Source organism: Selaginella moellendorffii, unplaced genomic scaffold (genome assembly GCF_000143415.4).
Source record: "Selaginella moellendorffii unplaced genomic scaffold, v1.0 SELMOscaffold_87, whole genome shotgun sequence".
Lineage (NCBI taxonomy): Eukaryota > Viridiplantae > Streptophyta > Lycopodiopsida > Selaginellales > Selaginellaceae > Selaginella > Selaginella moellendorffii.
Genome location: NW_003314348.1, coordinates 793940 through 811685, shown reverse-complemented (window position 1 = coordinate 811685; position 17746 = coordinate 793940). Strand labels below are relative to the sequence as shown.

At 44.8% G+C, this 17746-nt stretch overlaps 3 protein-coding genes and 1 non-coding gene across 5 annotated transcripts; 2 read left to right on the top strand and 2 right to left on the bottom strand.

Moving 5' to 3' along the window:
* Positions 1–8740: 8740 nt before the first annotated feature.
* Positions 8741–10932, bottom strand: LOC9636844 (11S globulin seed storage protein 2). Its single transcript, XM_024662012.1, has 5 exons — positions 10487–10932; positions 10070–10263; positions 9503–10012; positions 9233–9447; positions 8741–9174 (listed from the first exon to the last, which is right to left on the bottom strand). Exons 1-5 carry the CDS (start codon positions 10800–10802, stop codon positions 8832–8834), a joined length of 1578 nt encoding a protein of 525 aa, XP_024517780.1. The 5' UTR covers positions 10803–10932; the 3' UTR covers positions 8741–8831.
* Positions 10933–11001: 69 nt separating this feature from the next.
* LOC9636307 (chaperone protein dnaJ A7A, chloroplastic) lies at positions 11002–13007 on the top strand. Of its 2 annotated transcripts, none has more exons than XM_024662014.1 (8): positions 11002–11182; positions 11232–11355; positions 11413–11470; positions 11546–11588; positions 11645–11693; positions 11755–11832; positions 11887–12728; positions 12803–13007. In XM_024662014.1, exons 1-8 carry the CDS (start codon positions 11058–11060, stop codon positions 12804–12806), a joined length of 1323 nt encoding a protein of 440 aa, XP_024517782.1. In that variant the 5' UTR covers positions 11002–11057; the 3' UTR covers positions 12807–13007. The 2 variants fall into 2 exon arrangements, with proteins under 2 accessions (XP_024517782.1, XP_002988350.2); XM_002988304.2 differs by having other exon boundaries at positions 11003–11182; positions 12831–13007.
* LOC9636306 (polyamine oxidase 3) lies at positions 12913–15061 on the bottom strand. The gene has a single exon (XM_002988213.2). The coding sequence runs from the start codon at positions 14587–14589 to the stop codon at positions 13009–13011; it is 1581 nt and encodes a 526-aa protein (XP_002988259.2). The 5' UTR covers positions 14590–15061; the 3' UTR covers positions 12913–13008.
* A 476-nt stretch (positions 15062–15537) lies between these two features.
* TRNAG-GCC lies at positions 15538–15608 on the top strand. The gene has a single exon. It is a non-coding gene; the product is annotated as a tRNA-Gly (tRNA).
* Positions 15609–17746: the final 2138 nt, after the last annotated feature.

Here is a 17746-nt window from a genome sequence, read left to right as displayed (position 1 = left end):
CTCCTTAAGTGTAAGTTTTAGAATTTAGCTCTATTCCTTCATTCAGTGGCTTAAAGTTTTAAAATTTAAATTTCGTTCCACTGTCTTTAGACATGTTCCATTATCTTTAGACATATAGTATATAACATGTGGCACATAAAGAGTTTAAGTTTTATTTTGTGGTTATTCTATGGTAATGATAAATCAGCATAGGATAAAGAGTGAAAATTACATATGTTACACCTAATACTCCACCTAAGAAATACAAGTTATCAATTTAGAAAATACCAACATTGATAAATATGATCAACTTCATTAGATGCCTAATAGTGGATATCAAGGCCACAACCACATCCATTAGAACCTCCATTAGAACAAAACCATCTCCCATGTGAAATGGAGTTAAAAGACATATATCGAAAAGTAGAAGAGGCAACATCTCATATATTATCAAAAGTGGCTAAAATAAGTGCATACACAAGTTTTACAAAATTTTGACAAAATATTCACCATAACATTCCTAATTTGATCCATTCTGACATATTTGGCTTTGCATGAAACAAAAAGCTTCAAAATCAAGCACCAAATTGCATCACTAAGTTAAAATGGCTTTTAATTAAAATAATGTAATTATTAAAAGGCATCAACACAATCATTGATATGTCTAAATATGCATTTAAAAATATCTGGAAGAATATTCCAATCTGCATAAGTGATTGCATTTAAACTATTGTACCATTACAATGTTGTCCCTTAAAAATACATGGGAAACTCACATAAACACCAACATCATCTAAAAAATGATATGTGATAATCACTGTAAATTGATTGAACTACTGATACACATTATCTTTAGAATTCTTATAGAAGAACTCCAACTAGACACAAAGATTGGCAATAAATTATATCATATGTCATGAATGGTACTATCATTTGAGTTTGATTGTTTAATTACAACCACATAGCATCGAATAATTACACTAATTGTTACTCCAAAGTTAAAAAAGGAAGAAATTGTAACTCTACTATAAAGATGAATGAAAAGGAAGAAGTAAAAGAGAAAAAATTTAAAAAATTATAAGGAAAAAGAGATTTAAACAATGCAAAATTTAAATCTAAACCAAAATCCCAAATCTAAGCACTCCTCAAGGATAATCAAAATTACCCATCACCTCTATAATATGAATGCATGGAATATGGAAATTAAATATAGAAATAAGTATATCAATAAACCCAAAAACCTAGTTTGAAACTAATTTAATATTAATATATAGCATCATAGCCATACACTTAGGACCTCACAATTTTAATTTATTACATAAGAGTATTCTTAGCATTTTTTAAGATCAATCAATTAAGCAATAATATATATTCTAATAGAATATTCTTTACTAAGAGGCAGAAGCTATGTCAGCCTTCCAGCTCTATATTTGATTCATTTCTACGTAGCTTTATTTTACAAGAACCAGGATAGATCACACAGCTCACACTGCAGGTGCTCATCGGGAGAAAACACTTCCTGCATCTACAAGATGGCCATCTCCTATAATAAATTCTACCCAATGTTTTCTATTCCCTATTCCCTTGCCACACTAGTGAGGTTAGTCTTTCCTAATTCATATGTAAAGTACCTGCTGGGTGGATTTTTGCAGGTAAAATGTCATTAGGTTTGTGGAGGATGTTGCCCAATTCCGTATGTTCTTCCATACAAAGAACTAGAGCGCAGATTACACCCATGTGAGTCAGGAATTTTCCATGCAATTGATGGTTATTATTAAAGTGACTACTCCAAAGACAAATCATCCAGACTCCTGGTAACACAATTCAATATAATCCAATGTATTGTTAAATTTAATACAAAACATTCACAATATTCGGGCCGTGTGATCTAATTTCCGCGTTGGTGTTCTTCCTAGCAACCCGCATGCCGTGGAGGAGGTGATTGGTGGGGCGGCAGGTTTTGCAGAGGAGCTGCAACAGCTTCTCCTCGTCCTCGCTGAGAAGCGTGGTGGAGAGCTCGATGAGGTGCTTCCAGCAAATGTTGGACTCGGCAACCTCCACTTCCTCCAGCAACACGGCGCACCAGTGTATGAACACGAGGCGCAGGTCCCTCATCCGTAACAGGATTCCTCCCAACATGAGCTCAAGGAAGCGCGACAAGAACTCGAGGAGTAAGGCCAGGCTGCTGCTGCTACTGCTCGCCTTTCTCTTGAGCGCATGTAGGTACTGACTATTCATTGTCAGTTGGATCGCCAGCATCTGGAATCCCCTCATCGAGCAGCTCATGAACAGGTTGTTGAAGATGAAGAAGTCATTGCCACTGCTCCTCTCCAACAGCAGGCCACGGCACTTCTTCCGCATGGCTGCCTCAGCCTGAGGCTTAGCCTCATCCATCAGGCTTGAGTAGGCTTTCTTCAGGCGGTGACTACTCCTGCTCCAGCGGCTGGGCTTCCATGCATCCAGCAGCTTGTAGAAACTCAGCAGCTGCTGCTTCTCCTGCTTAGCTTGCTGCAAGCTGCGGCGTCGCTTGTGATCATCGACTGAGGGGAGCGGCTTCTCCACTGGCCTTTCAGTCAGCCTGCTCAGAAGAACCCTGTGCTTCGAAGCTAAGTAATCGACTGTTACCCCTAAACGCAGCAGCGTGCCCAAGATTTCCTGCTTCGACATCCCTTGCCATGAACTAAACGCCAAACATGTGAGGCACTCATCCAGCCGCCCAGGATCTGGCGCCTTGACCGACATGCCTTTGAGTATGTTGAGCGATTGTACAGCAATCTCCGCTGCTCGTTCATGACTATCCACTGGTCGTTGCCCCAAAAGCCTCATTTCGGAACGATAACCTAACCTTCGTTCCTCCTCTTTAAATTCCTGCCCTTTTCTCCGATGCAATTGTATGGCAGATTCGGGACCTCAAGATGAAACACTCCTCTGGATGAATCTGCTCAGTGCATACGCCCGCAATGGGCAAACGAGCCTATGACGCTCCACAGTAATCAAAACTCATGACAGGTACTTCTTATAGTTTCTCACTGAGCTAAGCAACTCCTTCGTTCTTGTTTAGTTCTCTGCGTAGACATTGGAGAAGCACTATATAACTCTGTGCGTGCTCGGGGTTGATATCGGATACCTGATCACTGGCCTCCTTCGTTCGAGTTCTACAAGCTCCCAGCAGCGTCATCCACACCGACGCTGCAGCTTGAAACGGCATCTTGCGAATGAATCCTTCCGTCCGAGGAGATTCGCCATGCAAGAGCAGTGGTCGCCAATTTGGTAGTTGTGGATCATCGAGACGAAGAACTCCACGGCCTTGGCGGTCATGCCGCCGTGGCTGCAAGCCCTTCCACATCAGCGACGCCGTGCCACCCTGATGAGTACTGCCACCTCGGCAGGCACGGGTCGCGGGTGAGTAGCACGCTGTGCGTCGCTCTCGTGGACGCAACTGTGGATGCTTCTCGCGGGATCAAGCTCGAGCATGGTGAAGGTCTTGGCGTCGGTGCGGTGGCCTGGTTAAACTGCTGGATCCTTCTTCAAAGACTGCACGGAACTTTGTGGGAAGCAGTGCGATGGACATTCTCATTGCGATCGCTGAAGCCAGTGAACAGGAAGTAGAGGATCGTATGCTCTCGGCGGGCCTGGGGGAGATGATGGTCCAGCACGTACAGTCCGACTTCGAAGTGTTTGGGGTATGCGGCATCAAGGGGCTCAACCTCTTGAGGCAACGCTATCTGGAAGGAGAAGTCGAGACTTTCCGACAGTCAAAGCTGTGTGACAAGATGTTTCTTTGACGAAAGCTTTTCTCTGGTATAGGTGTGTCCTCGACACGCGTTTCAAGCGTTTGCAAAGAAAGGTACAAAAGTTCTTTGAGCCATTACAAAACAACCGAAATTCAAGGGCAGCTAAAGCTCACTCTAAATCTCTCTCAGGTGATCTTTCACTCTCTCCAACCACCCTCTTCGTCGTCGCCTCCAACACCAAAAGAGCCAGCTTTCTCGCTCAGTGCCGACCACCTGCCTAAAAAAACCTCAATGTAAGAACCAAAGAGACGCACAGACAACTTTCCTGACATGCTGCTCAGTCGCCATCCCACTTGATATCATGATTAACCATGACGATAGCATTGTATCTCTGTTTTCCAGAGACTATCGAATCGGAGCATTCAGCTACACTTCTCTCCATGCCAAAGGAATAAAGATATATGCCTCCTCCCCAGAGCATATATGTTCCCTTTCCTCCGACTTCAGCGGGCCATCCCATGCCAAGTTCTTCGTCAAAGTACTCTCCAACCTTTGTTGTAGTAAGGGCAGACCATGGCATACCAACGCATGCTGACAGAGCTAGCCTTTTGTGATTCGCCACAAAGGCCATTTTCCCACTCAGCTTCTGGGACACCTCATGCACGCTAAATGTGGTATTAGCAATACCAGCCAGTTTAATAGAGGAGCTTGATTCAGCAGCCTCTGTCGAGACAGTGGAGGCCTTGAACTCAGCTCTTCCTTCTAGAGCCCCAGATGCCCCTAGCCGCAAATAACCACCTTGCATTCGCATGCCTAGCAAGCGATCATTGCTTGTCGCAGTCGAGGATATACTCGTCACAGATTTATCATGAGTGTCATGAAACACCATTGTGTCCAACAGTGTTGCCGTAGCAGTAGAATCTCCGACACCAAACTCCATCAAAAGGTCGTCATGAAGGACACCAACTCGGTCGTCATTTGCGATACACCTCCCAGATGTCTCAAAGCTGCCTTTGAGTACAACGCTCATCTCCATTGCATCCCAACCATTCTCGATCTTAAAGCGGATCACCATGGACGCCGACAATGCAAGTCCCGAAACACCACTACCACTTCAAGCTCACCAGCTCCATGATCCTCTTCTTCTTCTTCTTCTTCAATTTCTTCACTCTCTTCACTCCTGCCTCCACCCTCATCTTGGCCACTGTTCTGGCCACCGTTCTCATCCTGGCCTTCACTTCCATTGCCGTCCTGGCCATTGCCATCCCTTACACCTTGCCCATCCTGGGCAGCATGCCCCCCATTGCCATCCGTTACACTCTGACTATAGCCATGCCCATCTGTGGTTTGCCCTTTCTGGGCACCACCCTCTGTGCCTTGGTACCTGCAGCGAGTGAGTGTGAAGCTGGGAGTGGTGTTGTCTCATACCTCTTGCCAGTCTGCCTTGGACAATTTCACAATTGTCACATGACTCAGGAATAGAGGGTTTTTCACCACTTTTGCAAACAACAACCTTACCTTGAATGATTTTGCCATTTGAATGATACTGTTGAAGTAAAGCAATTGCCATCTTGAATATGGATGATTCTCGCTCCACCAGCCATTGCTATGGCTTTAAACCCTAGGGCTTTTTCCCGCCACTTTTACCCTAACCCTAAGTCTGAATACGACAACTGGATGAAGATATGAAACTTCTTAAGCCGGGCCGCGAGGGAGTAGGACTAGAGTCAACGGCTCTTTAGCTTCTAACATAATGTTTATAGATAGTAAATTTTCTTAAGTTGTTTTATATCTGGACATAATTATACCCCTTTTTCATTTTTAAAATAAATTAGATATAAAACTCTTTTTAAGAGGTAAACTTATGACCTTTTTGAAAGCCATTATGAGTTCTTGGGATATAGGAATAGGTATATTAATTGGGGTTTGACTTTACAAAACCGTTTCACTTTATCAACTAAAAAATAATTCTTCTTTTTTTCATTATATATTTTTTCCATTTTAGAGTCATTACCAACAATCAAAATTTGAATGAAATATATAAGAATATATAATAGTTTCTACCATTAATTCTCACTTCTCCTATGCCATTACAGCCAGCACCAATGGCCATGGCTAGGGCCAACACTAGTATGCAGCTAAGGCCATGACAAGTACCATAGCCAACAGGAGCCAATTTTAGGGCATGGGCCAGTGCCAATATGCTGTTCAGTTCCCATTGAACTGATTTCATTGTAAAACTTTGATAAGATATAAAAGACAAAAAAATATGATTTTATAAAATATTTATAAGTGCCTAAACCATGCTATAATGTCTAAAATTTAAGAAACTAGGGTTGAACCACTTATGGACATCATGATCTTTTGTAAATCAGATATGTATGACCAACTTCTTTTTGTCCAAATTTTTGTTCAAAGATAGCAACTCTAACATAAACCCCCCACCCCAATGGTTTCTCTTAATTATTTTCAAAGGCCTCTCCTTTGGAGGGCTTCCTACTCTTCTCATTTGCCTAGTTTTAATTATGGCAAAGTTGAATATGCCCACAAAGCTTCAAGAACCTTAATTAGTATACTGTTCCTAAATGATTTTAAACTGCAAAAAAGAAAATTTGAAAAGGAGGTATAATGCCAAAGCTTCCATAAAAAGAGTAACCATTACTATGTCATAGTTAATTTGCTTCATTCTCTTTCCATTCTTATTTCTTATAAAGGGCTTTCCATTTTTATTTCTTATATAGGGTCGATCAATTGGGATGAATTGTACAAAAGCAGCAAAGGCTTTTTAGCAAAGTAAAATGTCAAAATCCTATAAAGTGCAATTGGCCAAATATCACTTATTAATTAATTGGCCTAAAAGAAATCCATTTCACATTTAAAATGATGAATTAAAATTGATATAATATTGTTGGAATAATAATGGAACAATGTTGGAATAATACAAGCACATAACAAAAAATAAAAAAGCAATTTCTAAAGAGATTTCCAAAATGAAAATACAAATTAATTTGTTAGGAGATTTCTAGCAAAACAAAGCATACAGAAGCTTGGGAAGAATAAAGAAGTCAAACAACAGAAGGAGCCACTATGGCCACAAGAACACTAAGAGGTTTTCTAGTGAGGAGGAATGCATTAAAGGTAAAAATGGAAAATAAAGTTGATGAAGTGAATCTATAAGAATAAAGTCTTAACTAAATATAGAATTTATTCATTTTTGTGTAAAATTCAATATTATGCTTAGAATATAGGGTTTTCTAAAATTTAAGAGAGATTTAATTTATTTATTTTGATTTGATTTCATTGGAAACGTAGAAAAAGAAATTTGACTATTTATAATTTAAAATGAATATTTAAAATTAGATTCTTGCCAGGAAATTTATTCAACTTAAACCAAGTATGTATATATCTGATTTTTTATATAAATAATGTTTTTAGTTAATTAGAAACGAGATATGATAAATGATCTACAAAGCTGTAATATATATGGAAATTCTATTATTTGGAGAGAAACATTAAATGATAATTTTAATATAATTAAAAACTTACTAAGATCTTAAAGATATTTTAATTAACTTTATTAAGTTTTAAGTTAGAGAAAAAGAAGAATTTATAACAAAAGATTCATGGTATAGTTGGCAAAGTTAAACATATACTAATAGAATATATAAAATAAATAATGGTTATATTTATTTTGATGATTTAGATTTAAATCTATATCCATATGTGAAGTCTAAAGGTATGGTTACAATGATGTATATTAATATTAATATAGTGGGATTTTGATAACTGTTAAATTAGTTTCAATCTAAACCACTCACTTCTATATATAAGCTAATGGCTTTAGGCTATTTAATATGCACATTTCCATATTTCCATTTTTATATTTTATAAAAGGGCTTATAAATAAAAGTGCACCCTTTTATCAAGTTGATTAAGGGTTTTGAAATATTTAGTTTTTAGATTTGAATAATATTAGGTTTGGGAAGTTTAAACTCATGAACTTACAAATATTTAATGGGCCAATCCTTTAGAAATTATGCATATGTAACAACTGAAATATTTCTATTTGAACCACTCACTCTTATATATAAATTAGAGATTTTGGGTTAATTAATATGTATATTTCTGTATTCTATTTCTATATTCCATGCACTCACACCTGGAAATAATAATCACTTTTACTGTCAAAACATATAATTATAGTTTTTGATTTGCTTTAGATATAAAGAATATACTTAATTCTCAACCATTAAACATAAGTCCTGGATCAACTGCTTTTAGGGCTGGAGCCAAAGCCAAATGGATTGGATGGGATAGTTTCTGGTCTTGATATTGTGGCATTTGTGTTATCCCTGGTGCTTGCTACATTGAATTGGTGATGAGCATATCTTTGGCAATTGTTTGATGAGCTACCTGGTGCAGATTTTAGTGCTGCGGGCCTCCATTCGGGATGGATTGATTTGATGTGGAGTGGACTTAGAAAGCAAAGCATTGTTTCATCCATGACTTACATGAGCGATTGTTTGTAGCCCGATATCGCTGCTCCAGGCGTTGATATTCTAGCAGCCTGGCCAACCAACATATCAATTCCAACTTATGGAGCTTACCATGAATACGCACTTCTCTCAGGGACATCGATAGGATCAGCTTTATGATACTTGCATCCAAGCCAGTCAAGGAGAAGGGAAGAGCTTTCGATAGTATGGCGCTCAAGAGCTAGGACGACTTGGTTTTGTGGACTTCGATCATGCTGCAGTGAAGTAAGAGTGACTCTGGATCTCTTCTCGCGGATCAAAAGCCAGTATCTGGTCTTCCGAATTAAAGAATATTTTAAAATATACTTTGCTATTCTAGGTATATTCTTTACTAAAGCATCTATCACTGGAAGGCGTCAGGATCAGGATCTATGGCAGCGTCAAGTATGTGTCTGACATTCTTATCTAAATCATACTAAATCTTAGTTACTATTATGAATCTCAGCTTGGCAACAGCAATTTTTAGACAACCAGACCAAACTGACAACCAAGTGAAAATCACACAAACACGCTCTGTTTATATATTTATTCTTCGCAACAACTGCACAGAGGCTTATCTACACACAAGCGGCCACCATTTTATCTACAGAGCCCACGCACCACGACGCTTGGACTCATCCTCGCTCTCTCTCTTGCGGCGACGATCCTCCTCTTCTTCCTCGCGACGTTTCTCCTCACGCTGGCGGCGGCGAGACTCGTCCTCTTCCTCGTGGCGCCGCTTCTCGTCTTCTCGACGGCGAGGATCTCGCTGCCCGTCGCGGCGGCGCGCAGCCGAAGACTCGGAGGGAAAGATGACGGATTCCCTCTCGTGAGCGCGCTGGACCTGCTTAGCGCGCTCCTCGTCCACGTTTAAGATGCGAGAGAGAACACGCAGAGGAATGCCCTGGTAGACGGAGTTCCTTCCAGACATGTAGGAGATCATCGGCCTGAGATCATTCATGGAAGCATTAGAAGCTGGAGAAACAAAGCGAAAGAAATGCTCACTTGTCCGTGGTGAGGAAAGAGACGTAGTGAAATCCTTCGCTTCCAGCAATCTTCGTCGACGGGAAGAAAGCCGGGATGACAACGAGGGATCCCTTCTCAAGATCGGTATCGAGAGCCCTCTCCCCATCGTTAGACACAGCCTCGATCTTTCCACGTCCTTCCATAACGTAGAGGATCTGATGAGCACGGAACCAGTTCGGAGAAACCATAGCGTCCTGAAACACAAAAGATACATGAAGATCGCGAAGACAAATGAGAATCTTTTGGTACCTGTTCGAGCTGCACGCATTCCATTCCAAGTCCGAGCTGCTTGAGAACCGGAAGCTTGTAGCTGTTCAGCTCGCGGAGCTCACCACCATCTCGGACACGAATGTCGGGATTCGTTTTGCCAAAACGATAGATGAAGTTCTGGTAGAAGGTGTTGTCTCGCTCTTCCTGGTCTGGGAAAGTGATGTCCTTGTCGAGTCGGATGATTCCCATCTCGCTCTGGCTTTGAAGCAACTCCTTGACAGTGCTCTTGTCCATCTGCCAAGCGCGAGAGAGAACCTCGGTGCTGAATCCGTGGATGACAGCTCCATATCCAGACTGCTCGCTCCGTTCACCACGTTGATCCTCCCGACGCTGATCCTCGCGGCGCTGGTCCTCGCGACGCTGGCGGCGCTGCTCCTCTTCCTCCTCGCGGCCTCTCCTTCGCTGGTCCTCTTCCTCCTCGCGACCCCTCCTTCGCTCTTCCTCCTTGCGCTGCTGACCTTCTTGCTTTCCTCCAGCCAAGTGAAAAGCCTGCAAAGAAACGCAAGCAAAGATCATGAATGGAAAGGAAATATGGATGAAATTTACCCGAAGGCTCGCGGGACGAGTGCTCTCGGTAACGTCGGCAAGTCCAACGATCTCTAGATCTCGGTCTTGATCGTTGTACCACCAGACGACCACTCCCTGCGGGACTGCAACGACATCACCCTTCTCAACTTTGAAGGTGGTTTCTTGACTACGACGATCGCCACGAGAGCTGATAACTCCAACTCTTCCACCTCCTGCATTGAAGAACACATTTGGTTAAGGAAAAATTGCCGTCTATAAGAACAAGGAAGAACAACGCATTGAAGAACAAGGAGCTGATCAAGAAGAGAGAGATCAAAAGAAAAAACAAAAAATTTACTGTCACCACGATTGGAACTCCAGGGATTAAGGACGGCAAGGAAAGAAAAATTTATGAAAGGAAGATCGAACCATCAAGAAGATAGTCTCGACGTTTACCTCGAGTAACGAGCTGCATTGAGGGAGCATCGATGTAGGAAGGGAGCCAGAGGCCGCGGCGCTTGAGAGTCGTCCTACACGCAGCGACATTGGCGTCCTCAAACACGCCCGATCCACGCCCGCCCCACACCTCGAGCTTGCCCCCATCGGATTCCAGCTCCACGCGGGGCTCCTGGGGCTTCAAATCCTCGAACATCCGCTGGTGGCGCTCGCGCTGCCGACGATGCTCGTGCCGCTGCTGCTCATCCTCGCGGCGCGCAAACGCCGCGGCATTGATCACCAGGAGCAAGAGGAGAATCTTCATTCCAATCGCCATTGCTTGATCGAGAAGGAGAGCACTGGGAGGCAGGATGAGAAAGAATCGATCGAGGAGGGGAATTTATTTGGAGCCGGGACGAATGCATGCTCGAGATCGCCCATGCATTGCGCGACGTGGCGGGCGCTAATCAGATAAACCCTAGCTAAAACCCTAAGGGTCAAACGAGAAAAATAAAAATCTCCACTGCCTGGAACATTCTATTCTGGAATTTTCTAGGGTTTGCGGAAGGAGAGGAACGAGGGCAAGCTCGCAATGGCGGCCGCGGCAGCCACGGCTGGGCGATTCCCGGCGCAGCAGAGGAGCAGCAGCGCCATCTCCGCGCAGCAAGGATTCGCCGGCTCGATTGGAGCGGCGTCATGCTCGTTTCCTTCTTATAAGTAAGAGAGCTCTCTGTTTGCTTGTTTCTTATTCGCGATAATCCCTCAGGAAGGATGCCTGTGGATTGAGCTTCTCCTGCAATGGAATCCTTTCCACGATGCCTTTCAGTGTGCGCAAGCCACTGCAATCACGGCAGTGTCGTCGCAAGCGGCTCATAGCTCGAGCAGAAAATGTAATATTTTCTACTTCGATCTCCTTTCATCTTTTGATTGCTTCTGGGATTTCGCAGGAGTACTACGACATTCTTGGCGTGCCAAAGACTGCTAGCAAGGCGGAGATCAAAACCGGTAAGTCGGGGCTATCCAATTTTCTCTTAAGGAGTTAAGAACAGTACGCTTGATTTAGGCATTTGTTTGGAGCAGCTTACAGGAAGCTCGCACGGCAGTTCCATCCGGATGTAAACAAGTGAGTGTTCTACATTGCTCCTGTGGGGGTTCTAAACACTTGGATTTGTGTACCAGAGAACCAGATGCAGACAAAAAGTTTAAAGAGATCAGTAATGCGTACGAGGTAAGCTCACATTTTTTGCTTTGGTGATGGGCTTTGTCTAAGATGCTTTTTGGTGGGATAGGTTCTGTCTGATGATGATAAACGATCCATCTACGATAAATATGGTGAAGCTGGTTTGAAAGGAGCTGGAGCTGGAGCAGTAAGTCTTTGAACTTTGGTGTTATTTTCCTTACTCCTTGCTTGCTTTGCTCAGGGCTTTTCGAATCCATTTGATCTCTTTGAAGCGTTTTTTGGTGGTATGGGTGGTGGCATGGGGGGTATGGGAGGTCGGCAAGCTCGGAACCGGCCAATGCAGGGTGACGACGAGAGATACGATTTGCAATTGGAGTTCAAAGAGGCGGTCTTTGGCACCGACAAGGAAATCGAAACAGTTCGCCTCGAGTCATGTGCTACGTGTAATGGCAGCGGGGCCAAGCCGGGGACAACACCTGTGAACTGTAGCCAGTGTGGTGGCCAAGGACAGGTGGTCTCCACGGCTCAAACACCCCTGGGGATGTTTAGACAAGTCTCGACCTGTCCTTCCTGCGGGGGAACTGGCCAAACGTCCACACCTTGCAGTACGTGCTCCGGCGACGGCAGAGTCAGGAAATCGAAGCGGATAAATCTCAAAGTTCCAGCAGGAGTGGACTCGGGCAGCAGGCTCCGTGTGCGGTCGGAAGGAAACGCAGGCAAGAACAACGGTCCTCCAGGCGATCTGTACGTGTTTATCAAAGTCCGATCGGACGCGGAGCTGAAGCGTGAAGGGAACAACATTGTTATCTCGGCAAAGGTCTCGTACATCGACGCCATCCTCGGTACGACCATCAAAGTTCCCACCGTGGACGGCCCCGTTGATCTGAGAATACCTCCGGGGACTCAACCGGGCACCACCCTCGTCATGTCCAAGAAGGGCGTCCCGATCCTCGGCAAGCCAACCTTGAGGGGCGATCAGCTAGTTCGCGTCCAAGTGGAGATCCCGAAACGTCTCAGCAGCGACGAGAGGAGACTGATCGAAGAGCTTGCAGCGGTAACAAAAGGAAATTTTGCGGGAACCAGGTAACTCGCGATCTTTCCATTTCCATTCCACACCTCTCTTTAGTGTGTTTACGTAGATTCGTTGCCCTTTGCAGCTGACACACGCGTGATCATGATCTGCAGGGTATGAACTAGCACAACAGTTTTTATCTAAGATTCTTCGTTAAAAGCAAAAGGATAGAGAGGAGGAGGGGACCCCTTGAGAAAGTAGAAAAAGCTCGACAGGTATTCATTTCTGATTTGGAGTTGTCAAGAGAGGTGCTTGCTTTTCAATTATCTTCTTAACGTTTTCTTTCCAAAGTCAATGCATCACCTGTGTCAATGTAGCGTTTGCAGCGTCCAGGGACAGGAGATGGGCAGCAAAGTTGCAGCTAGAGACAACTGGCCGACTCAAGCCGCCGCTTTTCAATGATGCCAGCGGCAGTGATGGTGGCGGCTGCTGTTCCTCCGGCCGCTGGCTCCTCCGCCTCCTCGACAGGGACTCCACTATTTGCTCGGCCGCCGCGACGCCGCTCTCGTACGCGCCGTGCACCGTCCCCGAGAAGTCGGGGCTGCTCGCCTCGCCAGCAAAGTAGAGCAGCTCCGACGCCGGCATCGCCATCCTCTCGAAGAGATCCGACCCGTTTGGGGACGGATCGTTGCTGTAGCAGCACAGGAAGTTCTCGTCCAGCGACCACCTCGAGATGAGCGACGACACCGGGTCCGGGGCCCCGGGGAGCATCGCTCGCACCTTCTCCATGGCAAAAGCGGTCGCTTCCTCATCGCCCATCCGCTCGATGCGCCTGGAGAGCTCGCCAACGGGCATGTAGACGAGAACCGCGCGGCGTAGCGTCGGGTAGAGGCTGAGGAAGTAGCTGCAGCCGCGCGGCGCGGCGGTGGCGCAGCCCAGGAACTCGGCGTCCTCGTCCCAAAACAGCGACTCGAAAAGCAGCGCGATCTTGTTCTGGTGGCCGACCTCGAGGCTTGAGATGGCCTCGCGCTTCCACTCGGGGAGCTCGGGTTGGAAATCGATTACATTGCTTTGGAGGATCCCCAGTGGCACCGCTACGATCGCCGCGTCGGCACGAATCTCAAACCCATTCTTGCATGATACCTGGACGTGGGGTTTGCTGCAAATGCCCAGACAGGGCATTTGCTGCGTGACCCGGACAGCTCGGTGTTCTAGCCGGATGTCGATGCCGCGGGCCAAGGACTCGACCAGCTGCGAGTAGCCCTTGGAAACCAGCAAATGCCCGCCCTCGTGAAACTCTTCCTCGATCCAGCTCTTCGGGGAGATTCGTGACGAATCGGCGGCAAACCAGCCCTCTATCCTGCACACGTAGAAGCCCAGAATCTCCTCGTCGACGCTGCCCTGGAGCTTGTGCTCGGCCACCATTCTGTTGATCGTGTCCTCGAGGCTAGCGTCGGATTCGTACCGCGCGTCGCGCCGCTCGGCCTCCACGGCTGCCCTAAGCCATGACTCAAACTGCCGTACCGTGTCGCGTGGTATCCGTACGCCGTCGCGGGTGTAGAGCGCGAAGCCGCGCTGCACGTCGTGGTCGTAGAGCAGCGATCCCTCCCCGGCGGTCTGGTGCGTGGCGAGCTGAAGGACGTCCAGCGCCGCGGTGGCGATGGGATTGTGGCCCGGGGTGGCGCCGTGGATCCACGACGCGCCCATGTCGACGGGCACCGCGGTACCGCCGGCGGTGGTAAGAGAGCTTTTGTCGGTGTGGATCCGCCCGCCAATCCGGGCGCTGGATTCCAGGAGCGTTACCTCGATGCCGCGGTCTTGGAGCGCCCGCGCCGCGGCAATGCCGGCAATGCCTGCGCCGATGATCACCACCGATGGAGCTGGGAACGAAACCGGGCCTGGAGTGGAGTATTTGGGGGAGTTTTCTTCCATTCGAATTGGCGGAGATGAGGAGGATCGCGAGGAGGAAGAAATCGGCGCCGCCAGGGGAGTGGAGGACAAGAAATCTGTGAAGATTCCTCTCGCAGGGCCCGGAAATAGGCTCAAGACCAGATCACAGAGAGAGAAAGCGCGCGCGCGCGTGTGATTCTCCCCTGTTCTTGGGCTCTTCACTCTCCTCTCCTCTTTTTATTTCTTTTCCTTCTCCTTTTCTCTTGGGCGCCCTTAACGCGATGATCTTCGTCGCTCTCCTTTCGAAGCGAGTAAACGCGGGATTTTTGGATCGTCTGTCGCGATCAATTGGCTCCTCTGGACTGGAATTGCCCCTTCAACTCGATCGATCCACCACCACCCACTGTGGCGATCCTTTCTTTTTGTTTGTTCGTACGTCCAAACAAACAGCTTGTAAGTGAACTAGAGAGAGAGAGACGAGGAGAAATTTACAACCCTTTCCTTTGGTCAGAGGTCTCATTCTCTCCAGGGCTTTTTATAAGCCATCCCCGCGTTACCTTTTGCGGCCATATTTTTAAACTAAAAAATTAAAGAGCTGGGAATTACGGAATTTCTTTCCCTTTTCCAAAATTCCAGAAAACGTTTTACACACCCTCCCACACGTGCTCCACAAGAAGCCCTAGAGACGCTTCTCAGTTGGGCACAAAAAGATTTAATTATATAATATATATGTTTTGCGACCCAACGTGTCTACGTATACTTCCATCCTGTATTCCTTTAAAATCGATCATGCATTGTTACAAGGAAGGAATCTCGGCAAAAGCTGGCAAGCAACAACAAGAAAACAAATCCCGCGCTTACGCTTACGCAAACATCTTTTCTTTTTTCCTGTATTCTTTTACTTGCTGAGTTTGGATTCTGATTTTTTCATTTATTTTCTTGGCTTCTTAACACTAGTGTTCAAACTCGGACTCACTCCACGTGTGTGGGGCACTGCTGGTCTAGTGGTAGAATAGTACCCTGCCACGGTACAGACCCGGGTTCGATTCCCGGGCAGTGCACTTTTAGTTTGTTTTGTCCTCTTTTTAACTTTTTGACCAAGCTTTTGGCCTGGGAAGAGAATCTTTGAACTTCTTTTTACGAGGAGCATGAGGTGGGGATCTTCTCTTTGGCCAGCATTGCGAGAATAAGAAAACAAAAGATAAGCAAATATCTTAGCTGCTATGAAAGACCCGGCATTAAACCTGTATCCTAAAGAAACGAGTACTACACTGTCTAAAGGATCTTCGAGGAACCTTGGAGGTTTCATCACTGAATCCCAACTAATATTCTAAAACTCAAACATAGATTGGTTTCTAATGTTGTTATTACTGGCATTTCTGATGCAAACTATATCATTTCACTTTGTAAGCATGGTATTAATATACACCAAGTTCATACACAAGATTAGCAGAAGGCTCATCTAAATTGCAAAGCCTAATTAAGATTGTCAAAAGAATGTCTTGTAACAACTTCTGGTGGAGATAGCTTTTCATTGGCTGTGTAATGACAAGGGGAGGTGGTCCTTCTCCACTTGCTACACAATGCCTCTCTCTATAGCTGGGTTGCGAGGAAACAACACTTCAATATGTGGGTCACAACATATGGATGTGAAGTATGGGGACCATGCATTTTAGCAATATGTTGAGCACAGCTAGAGATATCATGACTTTTGGACATGGGAAAAGACACCTTATGGAATCTTTTGCATGGAGATAGGACTAGTCCTAGTGGAGATCTAAGCCTGGAAAGAAACAATGCAATTTATTCTCACAACCAGACATGAGACTACGGATCGATGTGTGGTTATTGTGATTGCCAACTCCATCACCAACAAACTCCAAACTGGATGGTGGACTAAACAGCATGGGAATTCACTTGGAAGTGCTCCTCATTCAACCAGTCCCTCTTGCATGGGTTGAGTTTGCTCTCAAAGGATTGCTTGCAAAAGCTGATGCAAAACCACTTTTCCAAGAATACTTGCTACACATCAACCTGGACTCCCACTATACCATTTCATCAGTCCCAACGCATGTAGAATTTTCCTATGCTACAGAACATATTGTGACAAGTTGGCTCAAGTCACCATTAACTCCATGAGAGCATTGAGACTGCCTACTTTGCCGGCTTGAAAAAGATCTCTGACATGTGATCTACCAGTGTTTGACATATCTAGAACAACACCTTTACTTCCCCACACTCAACTTTCACCCACCTTGCAATCTTGTGACATTTTCAGATGCTCTCAAAGCCATGGAAGAACACCTTAATTGACACAATGAACTTAACATTTAGAGAGATATAGTAAGTGTGAGGATAAAATTAATGAAAAGTTAGTATAGTCTCATGTCTAACCAGGGGTGACTCAAAACATCTAGTTATCTATCTATTTATCTATCCATGATTAGAGGAAGAGTTGACATGACAGCTGGAAATTAAACCAGCCTGGGATATGTAAAACAAAAAAGTCAATTGAATGAGTTAGACGTTTCCTCAATTGGACCATGAAAGAGACTCCACTTTCGAATGATACCTATATATTATACACAAGTGATATGGCCTAATGTCATGGATAGTGTTTCCACCCTAATTTGCGAAATTGCATCATCTCAATTGTGATATGTGAGCTATCATGCCAAAGTGCTCAATTCAAGAGTGCAATATCTGTTGGTAATAAGATGCAACTATTCTCCTGTCAAGGCCCTTAAACCAAGTGATGTGCTATAACATTTATTGCATGCTCATTTAATTTTGTGCCAGTTGATTTCTAGTTGTCCAAAGATTAAAAACTAAATAACACCTCTTTATTGAACAAAAATTGTACAAATATAAGCCCTTTCTTTTATCAGTAATACATCTGAATTTAAAGCCAAAACTCCAAACTATAGAACATGTCCTTGTTGCTATGTTTTAAAAATAACTAACGGCAAGAAATAGGCACCCCTACCACGAACCAGCTTGGGCCAAGCAAGCCAGATTTGATGTCTCAGTTAGCAGGTTGTTAAAAACGTTTGAGTTATGCAAACTTCTTGCCCATCCAACTTCGTAACCCCAAATAAGCTTCTCTGTGGATGCAAAATCATAAATAAAACCAGTATATTGAAGTGATCTTGAGCATTTGTAGCTAAAGCAATGATAGTACCAACAACATGTGGATATT